General features: G+C 44.2%; 1 protein-coding gene across 1 annotated transcript in view; it reads right to left on the minus strand.

The window, feature by feature from the left end:
* COL9A3 (collagen type IX alpha 3 chain) overlaps positions 1-20,394 on the minus strand; it is a 72,377-nt gene extending 51,983 nt beyond the window's left edge. Inside the window, exons 1-5 of the mRNA XM_073309113.2 lie at positions 20,097-20,394; positions 18,642-18,710; positions 10,953-10,988; positions 9,736-9,807; positions 4,817-4,870 (exon numbers count right to left, since the gene is read on the minus strand). Coding sequence (XP_073165214.1) covers positions 4,817-4,870; positions 9,736-9,807; positions 10,953-10,988; positions 18,642-18,710; positions 20,097-20,162 — 297 coding nt within the window. The 5' untranslated portion in view covers positions 20,163-20,394. The remainder of the gene's footprint in view (positions 1-4,816; positions 4,871-9,735; positions 9,808-10,952; positions 10,989-18,641; positions 18,711-20,096) is intronic.
* Between the last annotated feature and the right edge of the window lie 530 nt (positions 20,395-20,924).

Here is a 20,924-nt window from a genome sequence, read left to right on the forward strand (position 1 = left end):
ATTCTTTTTTGATTTTTTTTTGGGTGGGGGGGTGTATTTTTTTAAATGCACAGTTTAGAAATGGGTGGGGGGGGAGGGAAGTGAAAGCAGAAGCATAGACAATAAATTGCAGGTGTCTCTGAGACAACACTGGCACAAATGCACCCTAACAGCCCCATTACCTTCTACTGAGGAATTTTGTGTGTGTTTGGAGACTAGTCCGTCAAGAAATATAGCATCTTTCAGAGCCTGTCAAATTAGGCTGGGATGAACCAGTTCTGATAAAACTCTCGCATGCCACCACCCAAAACTTACTGAACCAGAAGTTATTTTTCTATGGGCTAGGATTTTTTAAGGGGCCTAAGGGTGCATAATCCTCCTGGATCCTTTAAACATGCCAGTCTTAGAGTTCAGAAGATTTATGATAACTTTCACTGCATGTTCTCTTTCATGCCTTCCCACGTCCTGGTCCAGATTGCTGTCAGGAGTGGAAGTACTTAAATATTATGGCCATGTATTTGGGTTCCACAGAACATGCCTGGGAAATGGAAGGGACCTTTATTTTCAGAGGGATTTAAAAGGAAGCCAAAGGACCCTCACTCATGGTTAAAACTTGGCACCCAATCGCTCAGCCAGGAAGCCATTATTTTAATTCAGAACTATTTCAGGGGCATTTTCTGAGTTTGAAAAGAGTCTGAAATTATATCCAATTCAGAGTGTGATAACAGGACAGATAGAGCTGGAAAACAACTCAGTAACTGCTGGTCAGAATGTCTACTTGGTGATCCCAGGAAGCACTGCCATTCCACCCCAAAATGTCTGCATACCAACCCAGATTAGAAATGTTTTCCCTTATTAAATTTAAAGAGGATGGTTAAGCAAACAGATTTCTGAGGCACCAAGTGCCTCATTAAGAAGAGTCTTGCTAGGAACAGGCTGTAATCCGATAAAAATCAACTCTGTTGCAAATGTCAACCCCACCATTGTCCTACTGCATATAACTCAGGTTTTCTTCTGATCGCTTTCATCTTTAACCCTAAAACCTTTACAACCACGGAAGACAAGGCTAGATACCTCTCCTGTAAAAAGAAAATGTTAAGTTCCTGACACCTACTGAGTTAAACCTGGATTCTGCTCCCACTGAAATCAATTGCACAACTCCCATTGACTTCAGCAAGGCAAGTTCAGGTCCTTAATACATAACAATGAAGGTTCCTTCTACTTTTCAACAATTATAGGTCAATATGCAGTCCTGGAATCAGATGGTATGACACAGTTCAGTGGAGGTGCATCAGTTAATGTATTTTCTGACTCAACTCATTCTCCTGATAACACTGTGCTTTCTTTTATGATTGGAAAATGATCTTACTGTAATTTTTTATAGTGGGGCAATATTATTTCTGAATATACATGGATACAGTATATAAAATGCATGCCTAATATGGCATTCTAAATTCAGACATAAATATGAATTATGAGTTCTAGAAAGTAGTTGAGTCTTGGTATTTGCTCAGAGATCCACTAATTTATTGATGCATTCTACATTGTAAAAAGAAAAGGAGTACTTGTGGCACCATAGAGACGAACAAATTTATTTGAGCATACGCTTTCGTGAGCTACAGCTCACTTCATCGGATGCATTCCACTGAATAATAAATTCTCCTCACTGTATTTTCCACTGAATGCATCCGATGAAGTGAGCTGAGGCTCACGAAAGCTGATGCTCAAATAAATTGGTTAGTCTCTAAGGTGCCACAAGTACTCCTTTTCTTTTTGCGAATACAGACTAACATGGCTGCTACTCTGAAACCATTCTACATTGTGTACAGTATAAAACACTAAACCTCAAACAGCCCTGTCATAAATATAAAGGGAAGGGTAAACACCTTTAAAATCCCTCCTGGCCAAAGGAAAACCCTTTCACCTGTAAAGGGTTAAGAAGCTAGGATAACCTCGCTGGCACCTGACCAAAATGACCAATAAGGAGACAAGATACTTTCAAAAGCTGGGGGGAGGGAGAAACAAAGTCTCTCTCTTGCTCTGTGTGATGCTTTTGCTGTGGACAGAACAGGAATGGAGTCTTAGAACTTAGTAAGTAATCTAGCTAGTTATGCATTAGATTCTGATTCTTTTAAATGGCTGAGAAAATAAGCTGTGCTGAATGGAATGTAGATTCCTGTTTTTGTGTCTTTTTGTAACTTAAGGTTTTGCCTAGAGGGATTCTCTATGTTTTGAATCTAATTACCCTGTAAGGTATTTACCATCCTGATTTTACGGAGGTGATTCTTTTTACTTTTTCTTCTATTAAAATTCTTCCTTTAAGAATCTGATTGCTTTTTCATTGTTCTTAAGATCCAAGGGTTTGGGTCTGTGTTCACCTATGCAAATTGGTGAGGATTTTTATCAAGCCTTCCCCAGGAAAGGGGGTGTAAGGGTTGGGAGGATTTTGGGGGGAAAGACGTTTCCAAACGGGCTCTTTCCCAATTATATACTTGTTAGACGTTTGGTGGTGGCAGCGATAAAGTCCAAGGGCAAAAGGTAAAATAGTTTGTACCTTGGGGAAGTTTTAACCTAAGCTGGTAAAAGTAAGCTTAGGAGGTTTTCATACAGGTCCCCACATCTGTACCCTAGAGTTCAGAGTGGGGAAGGAACCTTGACAAGCCCTTTTAAAATCTTTTGATCTTTTAAATCTTTAAAATCCTTTGGCATCAGCAATAAGGTGATAATCTCACAGCCAAAATTAACTGTTTTCTTGTTTAAAAACTTCTCAGGGATGACAATGCCATTGGTATAGGAACAGTCCCACTACTAAAGTCAATGGGAGTTGTGGACAGTGGGAGAACAGACCTAGAGTGTCAGAGTAACTGAACTATTTCATTAGGGTGCTTTAGAATCTCTTTGCAAAACCAAGAGAGGCAGAGCCTTTATGGGAGAACAGAAACATTTATCAATAATATGGTAACAGAAGCTAAAAATCTCTTGTGAATACACTGCCATATGCCAAGCACACCTGTTCATAGTGACAGCCAGAAGAGCCTTTTTACACATAGAGGCCCAAGTTTAGGAAAACATCCTTATTCAGAAAAGTACTTAAGTATGTGCTTAACTTTAAGCACATGCTTACACCCATTGAAGACAGTACGCACATGCTTGTATTGCATTGACTGCAACGGTTCTTACGTGCTTTCTTGAATAAGGGTCAGAGGAAACGAAGTTAGGATAGCAATGCTGCAGTGCTAAAGCTCTGTTTTCAAATTCAACAATTTCTTCCCATGCTTTTATTACACTGACTATAAAAAGACTTCCTAGATGGATCGCTGACCTTAAAAAGATGCTTTAAATATCAACAGATCTAAAATTTGCACCCTGCTGACAAACCGGTTTTCAAGACCTGGGAACATGTCTCATCTGAGCATACAGTTAGGTCGTTGTGTGTGCTAATCATGAATTTGCATGCTTCAGCTAAATGCTTAAAGTGTGAGTTACTTTGAGCATACATCAAATACTCAGATACCCTGTTTGCACATGGATATCAGGTGTGTGCGCTCAAATGGGCACGTGCAAATATGGGTAACAGAACGTGCAAATGAGGCACAAACTCACTCCTGTTTGTGTGGTCCAGGCCTTCTTTGTATTGAAAATCAGGGCTAGATCCTAGGAGGTGCCAAGCATCCCCAACATTCCCCTTGAAGGGAAGTTGAGAGCACCCATAACTTCACAGGATCAGGCCCTTGGGCCCCGTGGGTGGGGATTTTCAAAAATGTTCAGCGTTGGCCTAGCTGTGCTCCCACTGAAGTCAAAGATAAAAACACTCACTGACTGCGATGGGAGCCCAGTTCAGCCAAAGGTGAGTGCATCAGAAAACCTCCCCCTAATTATCTCCTCTTTGTACACAACACCCTTCCACACCTTCTGTTTTTACTGAAGACGACTGCAACAGAGATGGCGTCTCAAGTGGAGAATGCCAACACAGATGGGAAGCAGCCAAGAGCACAGGTTTGCTCCATGACTGACCATGCTTGAGAACCTAACACAATGTAATACCTAAGGCAGACATCTCTCTTTCCCATAGTGCCCCTTGGCAGCGTTCCTATAAGCAGGTATTACATGAAATGGAAAAAAAGAAAATCCATCTTGCTTCTTGCTGTGAAGGCTGTGACACCCATGCTGATGCAACTAATGAGGTCACCATGTCAAGTGTGACCACGACCCAGGAATGAATGAAAGACACCAGTCCACACAACTGATAAAAAAAAAAAAAAAAAAAAAGCAGCAGTAGAAAAAAAACAAAACCCAGGACCCTGTACTCAAACCACAAATAAAGCCCTAAGAACGGTATTTGGATAAACCTGGAAAGCCTGTTAATTAAATTTATGTTTTACACAGGCTCTCTGAATGCGTCAAGGAGCTAGTTATGCACCAAAAGCATCACATGATCTGGTCTGCTAATGGTATTTCCTTATCCAGGACATCCAAGACCAGTTGCGTACATGGCTCTCTGAGGCAATTAGAAACAAACCAGTGAAATATGTCAACACGCAAACACCTGAAATACAAACATTAGACCCAGTGCACAACCCTAGATCATAATTGCATGGGGAAAAAAAAAATTCTGGGAGATGAGAACAGCGGGTTGGTTTCAAGCATACAAGGGGTGTACTGGGCCTAGCACAATGGAGAAATGATCCATGACTAGGGCTCCTAGGTACTCGGACTATACAAATAATAAATAATATCCTAAATGTCACCAAGTTACAAAGAGATTTGAAATCACCATTGAGCAGTACCGTGAGAATATAAATGTAAGCAGACTAAGGATTTAAGTTCTATTACTTACTCTTTCTCCTGGTGGCCCATTTGGGCCGGGCGGGCCATCAGGTCCTGTTAAACCCTGGGACGGAAAGAAAGGCAGAGATAAGAGCAGAGAAGAAGACAGATCTAGAGCCTGTTGGAAACTCCAACCAATATCCCTATTACAGAAGAGCTAAGGGAGATGGGTGTCCAAATCCCATGAAATCCTGACCACCATCCTCTTCATGAGAAACCAGGGACGGAACTGAAAGTACATGGGTCTCTTCTGCTCGTTCAGCAAGTCTGGTGAAACATCCAAGTCAGTTACTGTTTAACCACAGCTAAAATTTGGGCCAAATTTCCAAAGCTAGGGCCAACGGGTGCTCATGCAGCCCAGGGTGTGCTCCTACAGTGGCCTCAGAACCCCAGAGTTGTGCATGCAATTATCTGATGTGCCCATGCAAATGCCAGTTTTTGCATACAGTGGGTATATGTTGCACCTACTTTTGAACATTTTTGGCTCTTGAAGGTTTTGTCCTACTTTCATGGTTAGATCCCTAATCGGATATTAAAAATAAATGTCTTCATTTAATTTGCCTCTAAAGTAAATGTTCAAAACACATATGGCTGTTAAAAGGAAGTGTTATTCCATCAGTTATTCATTTTAAAATGGTTACAGTACTGATCATTTTAACTGTGATTTGGGGTGTACTGTTTAAAAACATGTCATGAATGTTAAGAAAAAAGAATCGATAGCCGTATGTTTCTGTGTCTTGAAACCTGTGAGGTTCCAGATTCTGGGACTCCGTTTCAATGCTTAGCTTGGTTTAGGAACAGTGTTATAAGGCCTGATCCTGCAAAGATTCCAGTGGAACTGCTCACATGAATGAAGTTATTCAGGTGTGTAAGTCCTGGCAGGATCGGGCCAGCAAGCAATTCAAATCCCTTTTCTAGGATCACAATAAATGAGACAGCGCAATAATACCATACCTTTATACACAAATGTCTTCCATGTGCTGCAGTACCATGAAGGGATTCCCATACTCACTCTAAGTCAGGGGTGGGCAAACGTTTTGGCCTGAGGGTCGCATTGGGGTTGCAAAACTGTACGGAGGGCCAGGTAGGGAAGGCTGTGCCGCCCCAAACAGCCTGGCCCCCACCCCCTATCCGCCCCCTCCCACTTCCTGCCCCTTGACTGCCCCCCCTCAGAACCCCCAACCCATCCAACTCCCCCCGCTCCTTGTCCCCTCACCACCCCCTCCTGGGACCCCTGCCCCTAACCGCCCCCTGGGACCCACCCCCATCCAACCCCTCCTTCTCCCTGTCCCCTGACTGCCCCTCTCCCATCCACACCCCCGCCCCCTCACAGCCCCCACTGGGACTCCCACCCCCTAGCCAACCACCCTCTGCTCTTCGTCCCCTGACCGCCCTCTCCCGGGACCCCCCACCCCTAACTGCCCCCCAGGACTCCCACCCCCTATCCAACTGCTCTCTGCTCCCTGTCCCCTATCCACACCCCTGCCTCCTGACAGGCCCCCCTGGGACTAGGGACTCCCACTCCCAACACTCCCCGTTTCCAGGCCCCTGACTGCCCCCAGAACCTCCGCCCCATCCAACTGCCCTCTGCTCCCTGACTGCCCCCGGGACCCTCCGCCCCCTTACCATGCTGCTCAGAGCAGCAGGAGCGCCCCACCCGGCTGGAGCCAGCTGTGCTCCCCTGTGCTGCAGGGGAGGGTCCGGGGGCTAGCCTCCCCGGCCGGGAGCTCAGGGACTGGGCAGGATGGTCCTAAGGGCTGGATGTGGCCCGTGGGCCGTAGTTTGCCCACCTCTACTCTAAGAGTACCCTACGCTTTGAGTGACCTATTTCTTGGAGTAAATGCTCTTAATGGGCAGATGTGACTCAGTAGGACTCAAAATGCTTACGGTGTCCCTGTAAAAGCTACTAAAGAAAAGGAAAGTTTTAAGGTCAGAGTCAAATATAGGCAGGGGTTCAACATCTTAGAGGGAGGAAGGAAGTCACTGCCAGACAGATGAGGCAGTAGAAATGCAACATCGGGTCACAGTTTGGGTCCACCATGGGGAATGGAAAGGAGAGCATGGCCGGAGTGGGAAGGGAGAGCATGGAGTGACTGAGCTTGGGACAAAGTTAGATGGAGTGGAATGAGTCCACAGAGATGTCAGGAAACCCGGAAGGCAAACATGAATTGGGTTTTGGAGACAGACCCAGGATTAAGTGATGGAGGATGGGCTGCTACTGGTCACAATTCCTAGGCCAAGAGTGACCTGGCTGTAGCATTGACCTCTCTGAAGTATCAAGAATGGGAATTTAAGGTCATAAAAGAGAACCGTAATGGACAGGGAGGAAAGTGATTAACACGTGGATAAGGGATTTCAGCAAAGTCAGGGTTGGTGTAAGGACCAATCCAGGGAGAGTTCCAGAGAGGGTGACAGACAGCATACAGAAACAGAAGAGGTGGTGTGAAGAAGGCGATTTGGGTTAAGGATGAGTCCAGGTTTTCGGGCCTTGGAAGGAAAGTTAAGCAGAGTGCAGTGAAATCAGAGAGATGAGATAATGCAGGGTTTTGGTTGGTTTGTGTTTTCACCTAGGAGAAGAACTTGAGTCTTTGAAAGATTCGGTACTAAGAAGTCACGGTGTAGCGAGGACCTGATCGAGCCAGAGAGCAATGGGAGAGACGGGGCTCAGGCAGATGTCAACAGATCTAGAGCTGGGCTGCCATCCCCCTAGAAGCAGTGTTCAAGCCAGCAACGAAACAACTCAGAGGAAGGAGACAAAAGGAAAACAGGAAGAGGCATGTTTCAGAGTAGCAGCCGTGTTAGTCTGTATTCGCAAAAAGAAAAGGAGTACTTGTGGCACCTTAGAGACTAACCCATTTATTTGAGCATAAGCTTTCGTGAGCTACAGCTCACTTCATCGGATGCATGCAGCTCACGTAACTGTAGCTCACGAAAGCTTATGCTCAAATAAATTGGTTAGTCTCTAAGGTGCCACAAGTACTCCTTTTCTTTTTAGGAAGAGGCATGTGCTCCATAATGGAGGATAGCAAGTGTTAAACGTTTAGCCCAGCAAATATACAGGATAGTTAGGAAAACCATAAAAGGAGACTGACGAAGACATTGGGATAGATTCTCAGTGGGTATGAACAGTCATAGCTCAATGAAAAATCAGTGGAGCTATGACAATTTATACCAGCTGAGGGACTACCCCACTGCCTTTTCTCAAGGCATTGGAAATTGTCTAGTGGAAAGATGGCTAGTGTAACAAGCCTTATGAAGATCAGATATAGTGAGAGAGATATGTGCTCAGAAGCAGGCGATTAACCACTCAGAAGGGCAAACCTCACTAGTACATAAGGGTCAAAGATCAGAATGAAAGAGGTCGGCAGGTTGTGTAGGAGGTGAGAGAAGACAATCTCCAGAACCTTGCTGAGGAAAGGGAATGTACAATAATTACAGAAGCAACTGTATAGATAAAGGGACACTGCCAGGGAGTTTAGAACCAAATTTAGGTTATCTTTAAAAAAAAAAAATTACTAATAGTAACAAGACAAGTTTTTATAAGCCACTTTAAAAACAAATCAATTACATTTATGTTTAAAGATTTCCTCGTAGTGTTTGCAACCAAGCACCATAGCATTGCACTTGTCCAGATAATCTATTTTTATTTTCCTTGTTTATATAGTTTTTACCATCAGAATTTCACTCAGCTGGCAGAATGAAAGCAGACATGATGTATTTTGAGTCAGTTTCACTTCCAGGTTCTCATAGTACAAAGCTACAGCATTTGGATCAAGAGATGGAGAGCTGTACGTGATCTGGTTAGATGCTTGGTGGCAGGCAGTCGTAGTATGCTAGGCTCGGAGACCCACAATTCTCTGAATGCAGCTGCTGTGCTCTCATCAGGAAGGTAGATATGTGCTGATTTTAGGGCAGGACAGTGCACAATGAGCTACAGGACAGCAAAGAATAATGCCAGGCTGCAAGAAGTCCATGGAAGACTGGCCAGTTATGGTTTCAGTGCTCTACCATTGCATTCAAACCACTAGATCTCATACTAGTAATTGGCCTTTGGTAGCACCTTTACCACCAGATCACAGCCGTGCCTCATTTGCACTAAAAGCCAGCTGTACATGGACTAATGAAGCACATTCATTAAGCCTTGAAGAGCCACTGAATCCAAAAATATTAATTGGTTTACATTCATGCATTTTGAAAGGATTTAACCGACCAAACTTTATCAGTTTGATGTTTTGCTTCCTCATTCCTGAATCAGAAATGTGTGTGTCTATTTTCATACTTGATTATACAGCAGCTGTATCAGTGTTTCAGTAATTTGGCATCTCAAGATGGAAAGGACCAAAAGACATCAAGCACCCATACAGGACTGAAGAGGTTTATTCTGAACCTACTGGGAACCTAGAATCCACTTGCAACAGAACCTGAAGAAAATCTGAACTCTTGTAGGTTTGTTTACTCTTGGCTCATGCCACTGATGCTTCAGGTGGGTGCAAACAGCCCAAATAAAAGGAAGATTTTGAGGCTTGCACAATGAACACCTGATGATTTAAATGTTCTCTACACCTCAAATCTCCTGAAACTACAACAGCCAGAGGCTGTTCTGGGCCACTGGGAGTAACCATGAAGAGAGACAGTGCTGATCATATACATCATCAAAACAGGTCACTGACAGCCAGTGCCTAGGATAGACCACTGATGCGCTATGTTTTGACTTCGCGCCGATCAAAACATGCTGCAAAACCCAACAACTACTAAAATTTGCTGTTTGCATTGCTCTCTCATAAGATTTCCCCTGGTGCGTAAGACACAGACTCAGTTCAGCACCCACGTCTGCTGCTCCGGCAGAGCTAGTGCAAGTAACAAGCTGCTTTGGGCTCATGCCAATGTAAAATATTTTATCAATCCAAGAGAATAAGCTGAAATACTCACATCCACTCCAGGGAGGCCAGGTAACCCTGCTTCACCTGCCTTTCCAGGCTTCCCTGGTGCACCTTTCGGCCCCTAAACCAGATTAATAGACAGTCACTGTTAATATAATTACAGAAGCATGCTAAGACCCAATACAAGCTAGATCATGATCAGCTCATTTCTTAAAGTGCTAATTTTATATCCTGCAATGCAGGAAAATGTCTTCAAAATAAATGGATTTGATAATTAATCTACAAGTATGTAAATCTCCAGACACTTATGTGCTTTGGTTCATTTTTCTATAAACCTGGTAATTGTTTGGCACATCTTTCTTCTCATGCAGTTCCATGTACGTGTACTGATCCTCATTGCAGCCCTGAGCGCGCAGTGGGGTCAGGGTGGGTTGCAGCTGGCACAGTTCTGAGGAGACCTAGGACGACTCTAAGATGCCTAGGGAGCTAAAGAGGACCCTGGATGATCTCAGGAATGGGGGCGACATAATGCTAGCATTATCACACGCACCCTCTTCAGTTTTACAGAGCCAGAGTGGAGGATTGAGTCCCGCATGTTTTGCCACCTATAGCAAAGTCTGTCACAATATTTCATTTTGTCACTGAAGCTGCTTTACTCCACATTTTTGTTTGCATATTTTTTCCACTATCGGCCAAATTTCCAAGCTTGATTTTACAGTCCACGTTTGCAGGTAAAACTAAAAGCAGTTGCAGAAGTGTCCTACGCTCATTTTCAAGGTGCAAAAGCTGCATTGGCGTGTGCAAACCAAGCAACCAGAAGGATGCACAAATGACTGTTTGGACACCCAGACAGTAGTGTGCAAACTGGAGGCCAGAGCCGAGTGTACTGTGTAACAGTATAAAAACGCTGCATTTACCTAGCGTTCTCCCTCATGTTGAAAGAGCTGTGAAAACAATGTCTGCAAAAAGTCAAACAACAGTACAAGCCCTTTAGCGCCATTATTCTCATGCTTTATCCCAGATCCTCGGCTCTCCTAACTATGAAACAGGAAAGCATGTTTCTTCTTAAGTCAGTGCTGACTCCATGCTGCCGGTTGTTCTCTTTTGGCATACCAAACATGCAAACAGGAGCTCTGTTGCAGACTGAGAGGAGAAAGGGCAGTTTGTGACCCTTGCTGCTGAAAAACTAGTGATTCACATACATTATTCCTCACAGCAGATTTACAAGCGAGAGAGTAAATTAGTTGTTGATCAGCAAATACTTACTGGTGGGCCAGGTAAACCAGGTGGGCCAGGTTCTCCCTGCAAGAATGAAAAAGACAATGAAACTGAAATCTCTGCCTGTCACAGTTTCTTTGCAGCAGCCACATACATACTCATTAGAGGTCCATTTTTCTCCCCAGGCCCACTTGGAGAATTGCCATGACTTGGGATGACCTGCATGTTAAAGGGTCTGCCTGTGACTTTCTATAGGCTAAGCAATTGATCCTGCCATCCTCTAAAACAGTGGTTCCCAAACTTGGTTCGTGGCTTGTTCAGGGTAAGACCCTGGCGGGCCATGAGATGCTTTGTTTACCTGGAGTGTCTTCAGGTATGGCTGCTCGCAGCTCCCAGTGGCTGCAGTTCGCCATTCCCAGCCAATGCGAGCTGCGGGAAGCTCCCTGATCCAATCTTCCATGTCTCTGAGGGTTGCCAATTTTGGTTTGACATAATCCTGGAGGTTTCATCACATGACATCTTTAATTAAAGATTACGGGATGGTGTCCCTAGCCTCTGTTTGCCAGAAGATGGGTATGGGAGACAGAGGATGGATCACTTGATGATTACCTGTTCTGTTCATTCCCACTGAAGCACGTGGCACTGGCCACTGTCAGAAGACAGGATACTGGGCTAGATGGACCTTTGGTCTGACCCAGTGTGGCTGTTCTTATGTTCTGAAAGATTAATCTTTAATTCCTGGAGACTCCAGGACAATCCTGGAGGGTTGGCAATTCTATCTAGCAAAACCCACATATTCTTCACCAGCAACCTCTGGAGAGAGAGGCGATTCAGTTAACAGTTTTAATTCATGATGAACAGTTTTCAAGTACATAGAAGGTTGTTATGAAGAGGAGGGAGGTAAATTGTTCTCATTAACCTCTGAGGATAGGATAAGAAGCAATGGGCTTAAATTGCAGGAAGAACAGTTTAGGTTGGACATTAGGAAAAACTCCCTAACTATCAGGGTGGTTAAGCACTGGAATAAATTGCCTAGGGAGGTTGTGGAATCTCCATCATTGGAGATTTTTAAGAGCAGGTTAGACAAACACCTGCCAGGGATGGTCTAGATAATGCTTAGTCCTGCCATGAGTGCAGAGGACTGAACTGGATGACTTGTTGAGGTCCCTTCCAGTCCTATGAGTCTATGATTCTGAATTCTGCTCAAACAGCATAATTTATCCCAGACCCTTCCAGGAACAATTTACACTCTGAGCTTCCTCAGAGGTAAAGCAAAGAGGAAGCCGTCTGGCCACGGAAGCTTTTACACATCATTCTGTTGAGCTGGTGATCCAAATGCAAAACCGGACACAAGAGGACATCCTGAGGATTTGTGACACTCTCAAGGGAACATGTGACCATAAACCAGTGGTGAGACAGACTACATGTGTCTGAATGGAATATATTCAAGGGCTCTGTTTCTAGGGTTAATCTTGGGAGGGTGAAGAAGGCACAAGCGAAAAACAACTGATTTCCATCCCTCCCAATTCAATTGCAAAAGTAAGGTAGCTGCCTACTGATAACATTGCACCATGAGGCAATGCTGCTATTTTCAGTGTTGCTGGTGAGCCAGGTTAAAATTACGGCATTGACAACCAGGCACAAAGGTGACAAAAAATCTCCAAACTGGACTTTGAGTTATAGCCTGTACAACAAAGGAGTCACCTCAACTACGGTTGCTGGACCACGCCTCCCCACACCCAACACTATGCTGCATATAAATATTGTTTAAAGATTAGCGTAGGCAATGGACCAAGCAATATGAAGGAATGGGAATTGTCTGAGCTTTATTTCATTTCCTTGGGAGGAATGCTCATCTTCTCTACACACCATGAGGATACGATGACCCATTGGTTTGGGAATCCCAGGGCTCAATCCCCTGCTCTCCCACCATCTTCCTTGAGCAGACCCTTGGTCTTGCTGTGCCTCTGTCTGCAACATGGGGATAAAAGCACCTCCCTCTTATGAGGATAAATGCATTACAAATTGCGAGGTGCAATGGGGCCCATCTCAGTACCTAAAACAGAACCATCAACTGCTGCAGACAAGCCTAGCATTTAATTAATGTAGCTGAAATGAAGAGAAAAATAAGATTTTCTTTATCCTAAAAAACTGCTATTGCATTTCCTTCACCCCACTAGCTATTTTAACATAAAAAATTGCAAAGAAGATGGCCTAATTATAGTAATCTGTGCAGGAAGTGTTATGTATCTGTGACAGGAGATAATACAATCTATATTGCAATGTTTCTTAATAATTTAAGAAAACGTGTTGCCTGTTATGCCCATGAGTTCAACGTGTCTCAGATCTCCTGAGCTGTGCTCTGGGGAGGGGGCATGGATGGCTACCTGCCTCTTTTCTACTAGAGGAGCCAGCCATCCCGGCATAAAGTTAGAGCAGCCTTGTGGTCACGGGAGCACAGCATTTCTCGCGACAGTCCCACCTGCACCCACGCTGGAGTGGGGGGCAGAAACGGGTGGCATAGAACCAGTTATGACACCACCAAGGAATTTTTCTTTTGGAAAGAGAATCCCCAGTCACCCGGAAGCAGCGAGAATATTAACCTTTTTCTCCCCAACTTTGCCTAGAAACCAGTGATGTCTACTTGGGGAAAATTCTTCAGAAAACAATTTAAGGCAGGATTTACTTTCCCAACAAAGTTTCTGCTTCTGTTTTTTAAACAACCTTTCAGTGACCATGATCAAAGAGACCTGTGGGTCATTCCCCTCCAGAAGGCTACCTAGAGATTGTTTCAGGATACTCCAGGTTTAAGTAGTACTAGGTGTATCCTGGGTAAAGTAAGTTCCAGGGCAAAGAGATGGCTGGGGAGGGGGCCTATGGCTGGAATGGAGCAGGCATTAAATAAATAAACTTACGTTGCCTTTTTAATTAATTTTTCTTGTTAATTACACTTGTGGGGGGAGGTGAGAGCTGCAATCTTCCTTAGGAGGAGATGTGGAGACACAGGAGTTGCTACTGAGTAGGGTTAGCGGTGGCCATCTTTACAGTGGGCATTTTGGGTAGGGGAAGTTGTGAAGACAGTAACCAAGGTGGAAGCATTTGAGAAACGACTCTATGTTTACTATGTCTGCAACCATAAAGTTCCTATGCAAATCCCTACGCTTGGACCGGCTGCCCTGTGTCAGTCAGAGTGCAGGGATTTGCATGTTGCACGGTTGTTGCGAGAACACACAGCTTGGAGGGTCAGAAGATAGAGAGAGTCACTGTGCTCTGACTTTCTGAGCAAAGGGCTGCAATGGAATGGCCTCAGCAATATGCCACAGATAGGGGCCCTTAGCCAATCTGGGGAAGAGCTTTTATAATGAAAATGAGGGGGGAAGTTATGTTGGGATGGCAGGTTTTGAATAACAGAATGAACAGCAATGTTTTATACGCTCCCCTAGATTATCACCATCACCCTGCCCCCTTCCCTACAGGCCTCTGTGATAGTGATACATGGCAGCAAGATAGATCATAGCATTAGAGAAAGCCACTCAGGAACAGTTCTCCTGTCTTATGACCTGATCACATGTTGGGATCTGCTACCGTGAACCCCTTTGGGGGTCCCTATTTGATTTCAGGGGAATTCTGCCTGAGCACCGAGGTCTGTGCTAGCATGACCCAGTCAGAATCAGAACCGTGATCAGCATTTATACCTCTGGGGGCAAATTGCGGTCATCCTTCTTAGTGAATTAGAATCAGTTGCTGTCAGTAACGGAATAGTTCTCCCCGGTTTTATATGAGATGGAAGTCCGTTTACTTAGTCTCAGCCACTCTGTATTAAAGTCACACCAGAGGGGAAATGTCTGTTAGAGAACTGACAATGGCTTTGCAACAACTGCATGCTGGAAATAATTCAGAGCCACTCTTTGGTGACTGCTTCAATCACAACACACTCTTTGTATTCTTGGGAGCTAAGCAATTACCTTGTTACAGATCATGGAACATGCAGTGTTTTAAAGAAGATAATTATAGGAGACTTCGATGGGATTGAAAGTGAGAGGCAGAAGTGAAGCAAGGAGCTTTTGGAAAGGGTGCCAAGAGCGTAGGGTTCATTTGAGGTTTATCCAGAGGTGGCCTGAATAATTTAGTTGCATGTTATGTACTGTTCATTGTTTGAGGCCTATGTTAAGCAGTTGCTGCACACTTCTGCAGTGTACATCTGGCCACAAATGCTCTTTAGTAATTCTGCACAGTCATCTCTCTAAAGCCATCTATGCACTGAACGTGGCCAGGATGGTTTTAGAAAACAACAGGAAAAAACAACATGAGGAAATCTTAAAATGCTCAAGAAAAGTTCAGAGCATGCCTTTAAAAATGATCTCACTGGTATAAAAAAAATAAGAAATTATTTCTTTACAGTACTGGCATTTACACAGCTACTCTTTCATGAAAGAAAAACCAGCCTAGATTTCGGACACACCTTCAATAGGTTCCTCTATATTCAGGGCTATAAAAAGGCACAGCCATGTGGGACTACACACCTCACAACGTCTTTTAAGAGAACCCTGGCAAGCGGTACTCCTCCTTAAACCATGCTGGTGCACTCGATGCTAACCACAGAAATCTTGACCCTGATGCTCTGAGTCAATGGGATTCCTGGCAGACTCAATGGGTGGGATGGTATGAGGCTCTGACCCTGAATGACTGATGAGCATTTCTCATTTATTAATATATGACAGCATGTTTCCCTTCTTTTTGCTCCTGCTGCATCCTTGTTTCATTCAGTTAAGGGCAGCCTATGAGAGAAATCCTGCATTCCTTACATGCTCAAAACTCTCACCAACCTCCCTCTGCAAGCCATGAACTAGGACCGCAGGGTTTGGCTCCCCCTAGATTTAACTCAGTTTAATATTATGATCTATCAAGACTAGCTTCAGCTGATTAATTACTCATTATTATTACCTGGCCTCATCCTGCAAGGTGCCAAGTGCCCTCCGAGTTTATTGCCTTCGACAAGCCCCTAAAAATGTGCAACTGGTGCTCAGAGCTTTGCTGGATCAGGCCCACGTTGGATAACGAGGGCCCAGTTTTCATGACTGGCCATTAGTTGGGGATGTCTCCATTTCTGGGTCTCCCACCTGAGACACACTGAACCCGATGCCTCAGAAGTGCTGACCATCTGCAGCTCCCGCTGACTTTGGTCGGAGTTGTGAGCACTCGGGCCAGGGGCGTCTCAGGGTGGAGCCCAGAACAGAGGTTTCCTAGAATTACAGGCCACATTTGAAAGCATGGCCTTTGGTTCCTTGAAGGGAAACCCAGTCCATGTAGGGTGAGGAACAGCATTTTATTTCTTTTCGTTTTAGAACAACTGACATCTTCAAAAACATCTATCTAAGCAGACTCCCGCACTTTGATAACACTGATTTGCCTGCATTGTGACATGATGTGGACAACTTGGAGAGCATCCAGAAAAGAGCCACAAAAATTACAAGAACTTAGAAAACAAAGGTTGAAAAAAAATTGGGCATGTTTAGTCAAGAGAAAAGACGACGGAGGTCGGGGGACCTGATAACCCTCTTCAAATATGTAAAAGGCTGTTTTAAAGGTGGCTATCAGTTGTTCTCCACGTCAGCCAGCGGAAGGATAAGAAATAATTGGCTTAATCTTCAGCAAGGAAGATTTAGGTTAGCTATTAGAGAAAACTTTCTAATTATAATGACTTAAGCACTGGAACAGGTTATCTAGGGAAGCTGGTTGTTTTTAAGAGCAGGTTGGAAACATATCTGTCAGGGATGGACTAGATCTACTGAATTCCTGCCTCAGCTTTGGGGGCCCGGAATAGATGACCTCCTGATGTTCCTTCCAGACCTATATTTCTATGATTCTATGGTATCTTTGGATTATTAAAATCAAAGGACACTAACTTCTGTTTATGTGGAAAATTGTTTAGAGGGAACCCCCCCGTATTTGGAACGTAGGAATTGCCATACTGGATCAGACCAGTCATCCATCTAGCCCAGTATCAGGTCTCTGACAGCAGCCAGTAACACCTGCTTCAGAGGAAGATGAAAGAAACCCAGCGGAAAGCAGTAACAGAACAGCCTGCTTCCAGGAAAAGTTTCTGTCTGAACCCCATTAGTTAGATGATTGTCTATGAACTGAAGCAGCAGGTTTATACCTCTCCTAAAATTCTTGGTCTTCTTTTAATCCTTATTATCATCACTCTGGATTTTGTCGTTACCCATAGAAATATCCAATCCTTTTCTGAATCCTGCTAAGCTCTGGCATGCAATGATAACTTGTGGCAATTGGTTCTGCAGGCTAATTGTGTGGAAAAGAACTTCCTTTGCTATCTTTCATTTTAAATTCCCTTGTTCTTCTATTACAAAACTTTAGATAGAAGTTCTACCGACCTACCTTCTCTAAACCATTCATTATTAAAAACTAGGATAAGATTATTTAGGATAATGGTTTCCCTTAGTCTAGTGAACACTTGGAGGGAAATGGCTGCAAAACAATGAGGTTTTCACTGGGGCCAGCCTTGCAAAATGGTCATAAAAAATTACAATCATAGGCATAAAGTCTACTTGTTCACCCGTAACAGGATGCGAAGGAATAAACCTTTTTTTTTAGCTCTCTCATCCAAAATAAACAGACTTGCATGGGGGGGGGAATATAATTTTGAAAGGCTGCTTTTAAGGCCCCATGCTGACACTCTGACTCCAGTAGCAAAATTACACCATGAGTAGCTCAAGGAGTAAGATGCTAGTCAACATGAATGAAGGGATCAGAATCTGATCCTTAGTTTTTGAGATATTAATAGTCTCCTTGAGATCACCTGAAATGATTTTAATCCACTATGATAGATGTGGAAGACAAGACTGTCTTTATCCAGTGGGTATAAATTTCATTTAATTTCAGCTAAAATTTCAACTAAAAGAAATAGGACAAGATTTTTTCCTTCACTAAATTCTGCAGTAGCTGAGATGCTGACCCTGCAGTCTTGGGGAAGGGTTAATAATAAGGAATTAACCACCACAGAAGTATTCCCATAGATTTAATTTGCCTCTTGCTACAAACTAGGGACATTTAAATTCCAAGTGGAATCAATAGGCCAGATTCTGATTTCCATCAGAGTGGTGTAAATCCGGGGTAATTCCATTGAAGACAGTGTAGCTATAGTGGTGTCAAGCCAGCGTGAATGAGATCACCATCCAGCATGATGTATTTAATTCAGCTTTCTAGGGCCTCTCCGGAGAGCCAGGTGCTTGACACGTTTTAAAACACAGAATTGTCTAACAGTATAAAATACACAGTATTGCGCTGAGCGTGCAATAAGAACACCCGGTACAGTAACTGCTGCGCTAAACCCACCACTGTCCTCCACCCTTTAACCTGCATCCTTTGCAGATACCAGAGAGAAAGCGTTGCAGAATGCCAAGAAGATTAACAAATCCTTGTTGTACACACCAGCTTTGTCATAAACTCCCACTTGGCACTGAGGGCTTGATCCTGCAAGGCACTGAGCAACTCCTAGGCATGCAGTACCTCCAGACATAACTCAGCCTCTGCAGTTTCCTTGCCTACGGCAAATGGGCTGTTCGTTCGGTCCCTCTGAAGTGCTGCGCAAATGCCTGGAGCTTCTCTCTGGACAATAGGAGGACTAGAAGAATTCCTCTCTGAAATGTACCCTCCCCTTGCTCCACCCCATCTCCCTCCCCCAGCTCAGCCTGCCGCCTGCTGCTCAGCACTCACATCTATGCCTTCCTTGCCAGGTGGTCCAGGGAGTCCTCGTGGTCCAGGAGGGCCTCGTGGTCCTGCTCTCTGGGAGGGATGGGGAGAGAGAACGGAAGAAAAAACACACACAGTAGGTCACAGATCACAGCACGACTCCAGCTCCCCCTTGCTCTGCCACTTCTCTGTCCACGACAGGCTTAGAGGGAGCAAGGATCTTTCCAGGCTTATTTGCTAAGAATCTGAGCACATCCTTGGTGCTTACGTGAGACCCAATCCATCCCTGTTCAGAAGGGGTGGTTGATTGAATGGGAAGCTTACAGTGAATCATATCTGCCCATGCTTCACGAGTGGCTCTGAAACTGGTCCTAGTCACTTAGTTTAGAAACAGGCACAATCCCTCGGGGGAGCGAATTGAGTCATCTTAACAGGAGTTGGTTCCCCCCCCCAACTCATCTTTCAGAGTAGACACAGAGAAAAGGAAAAGCTAAATTAGAGTAATCTGTGCATGCGGTTGCTATTAAAAGTGACATTCACATTCCGTATACTAGCAGTCGGCAGAAGAGATGGAGGTACATAATGTCTTCAGGGGAAAGTATGAAGGAAGGCACAGCTAAAGGGCTGAGACTTGAGTAATTGCCCATCTGAGCTAGACAGTGTGTGGAGGTTTAGCTCTTAGGGGTGTGGGAGAAGTGGGGATCCTATAAAGGTCTGCTTTGTGGAAAGAGCTCCAGAGAGTACCTGCAATGCAGCTTCAGGGAACAAAGGTTTCATTGTGGAACTAGTTCTGCTCACAGCAGTTGAGGGTCAGCTCAGAATTCCTGAGCCAAGCTGCAAAAATTCCTTCATTAATGCAATGAAAAATCCTCCCCCAGAGAATTTTCCTGAGCAATACACATTGGAAAGTTAACACCACTACAGGGACATTTGCCACGAATACATGTAGCTTCACCTGAATGAATAAGGATTAAATGTGTTTGTTCCTAAACATGTCTCAAAAACAGATCAACTTGCGGGGGGAGGAGGAGGAAGAAAAACCCTGAATGGGATGAAGAGGTGGAGCATCGGGGATTTTTATTTAGTGGGCAACTTTGTCCTTTCTAGTAAAACAAAAATATTTTTTCCCAAATCACCATTTTCTTCTCCTTTTCCTGAGGCTTTTCCAACATGGCTATAAACCAAACTATTAGGAGAATTCTTTTACACAAAAGTTAGAGTGGCAATTTCCATAATCACAGGACATGAACTAAACCCCTAACAGTAAACACTTCTGCTCTCACCGCTAGGCACCTAGCAAGGAATATACTCTCTCAGTTTTAGACATTAAACTTTCGATTTTAAATGAACAGCAATAATCTGGCCTGCTGTCATATGGTGCACATTTAATCCTGCTGCTTTGAGACCCTCTGATCTTTATGTATTTTTTCCATCAGTAGCTGGGATTTTTGGCCATTACAAGTAAAGGCACATTCTTACCTGAGCTGAGGATGTGGCTACTAGTTGAAAAAGAAAGAGCAGCCCAAGAGCTGAGAATCCAGCCATGGTCTCCACGCTCTGCCTCTCTTCAGCTCTTTAGTGAAACTAGTCCTTCTCTTCTCCTGGTTCCAATGGATCTCTCCTTCACCGCTCAGATCTCAGCTCCCAAATGAGCCCCTCCGTCTCCAGATAAACCTGAGTCTCCAGCTGGAGGGGGCAGAGCTCAGAAGCACAGGCAGGCGAGAGGGGCTGAGCTCAGAGAGAGACCAGGTTTCAGGGGGGGAAGGTGGGGAAAGGAGGAGGGGGGCCAAACTGCAGAGTGGCACATTCAGTTATGAAAGGAGGCACACATTCACCACACCGACAGACAGCTCAAGCCAACAGCAAACAGGGAGGGAACCTTTTTAAGAGAGGAAAGGCTGGACTTGCCTTAGCTAAATTGTCACTCAGACAGATAACCCTAAAGAGACAAAATTAAAATCCACCATCCCAAGACACAGACGTTACTTTGGTCTCGTCTAGGCCAGTGAAAAGTAGTTCACAATTCACTACCAACTTAGTACTTGATGGATGGAAGGTAACAAAAATGAAGACTTAATGTTTGTGGATTTTTATTTCTGTGGAATAAATGCAGAGATCACTATAAAGGCATGAGGTCAGTGCAGAGAATAGGGCTAGTATCTTTGCTTCATGAAATGCTTTATCAGCTCCAGATTTGTGTTCACCACCTGTGCTTTTTCTTGGATACTCAGAGCATCTGGTTTATTTTTGTGTGCGCGTGCACTGTATGTGACATTGAAGAGAGCCGGCATAGTGACGAGAAGAGCA

This window comes from Lepidochelys kempii, chromosome 13 (assembly GCF_965140285.1).
Source record: "Lepidochelys kempii isolate rLepKem1 chromosome 13, rLepKem1.hap1, whole genome shotgun sequence".
Taxonomy (NCBI): Eukaryota; Metazoa; Chordata; order Testudines; family Cheloniidae; genus Lepidochelys; species Lepidochelys kempii.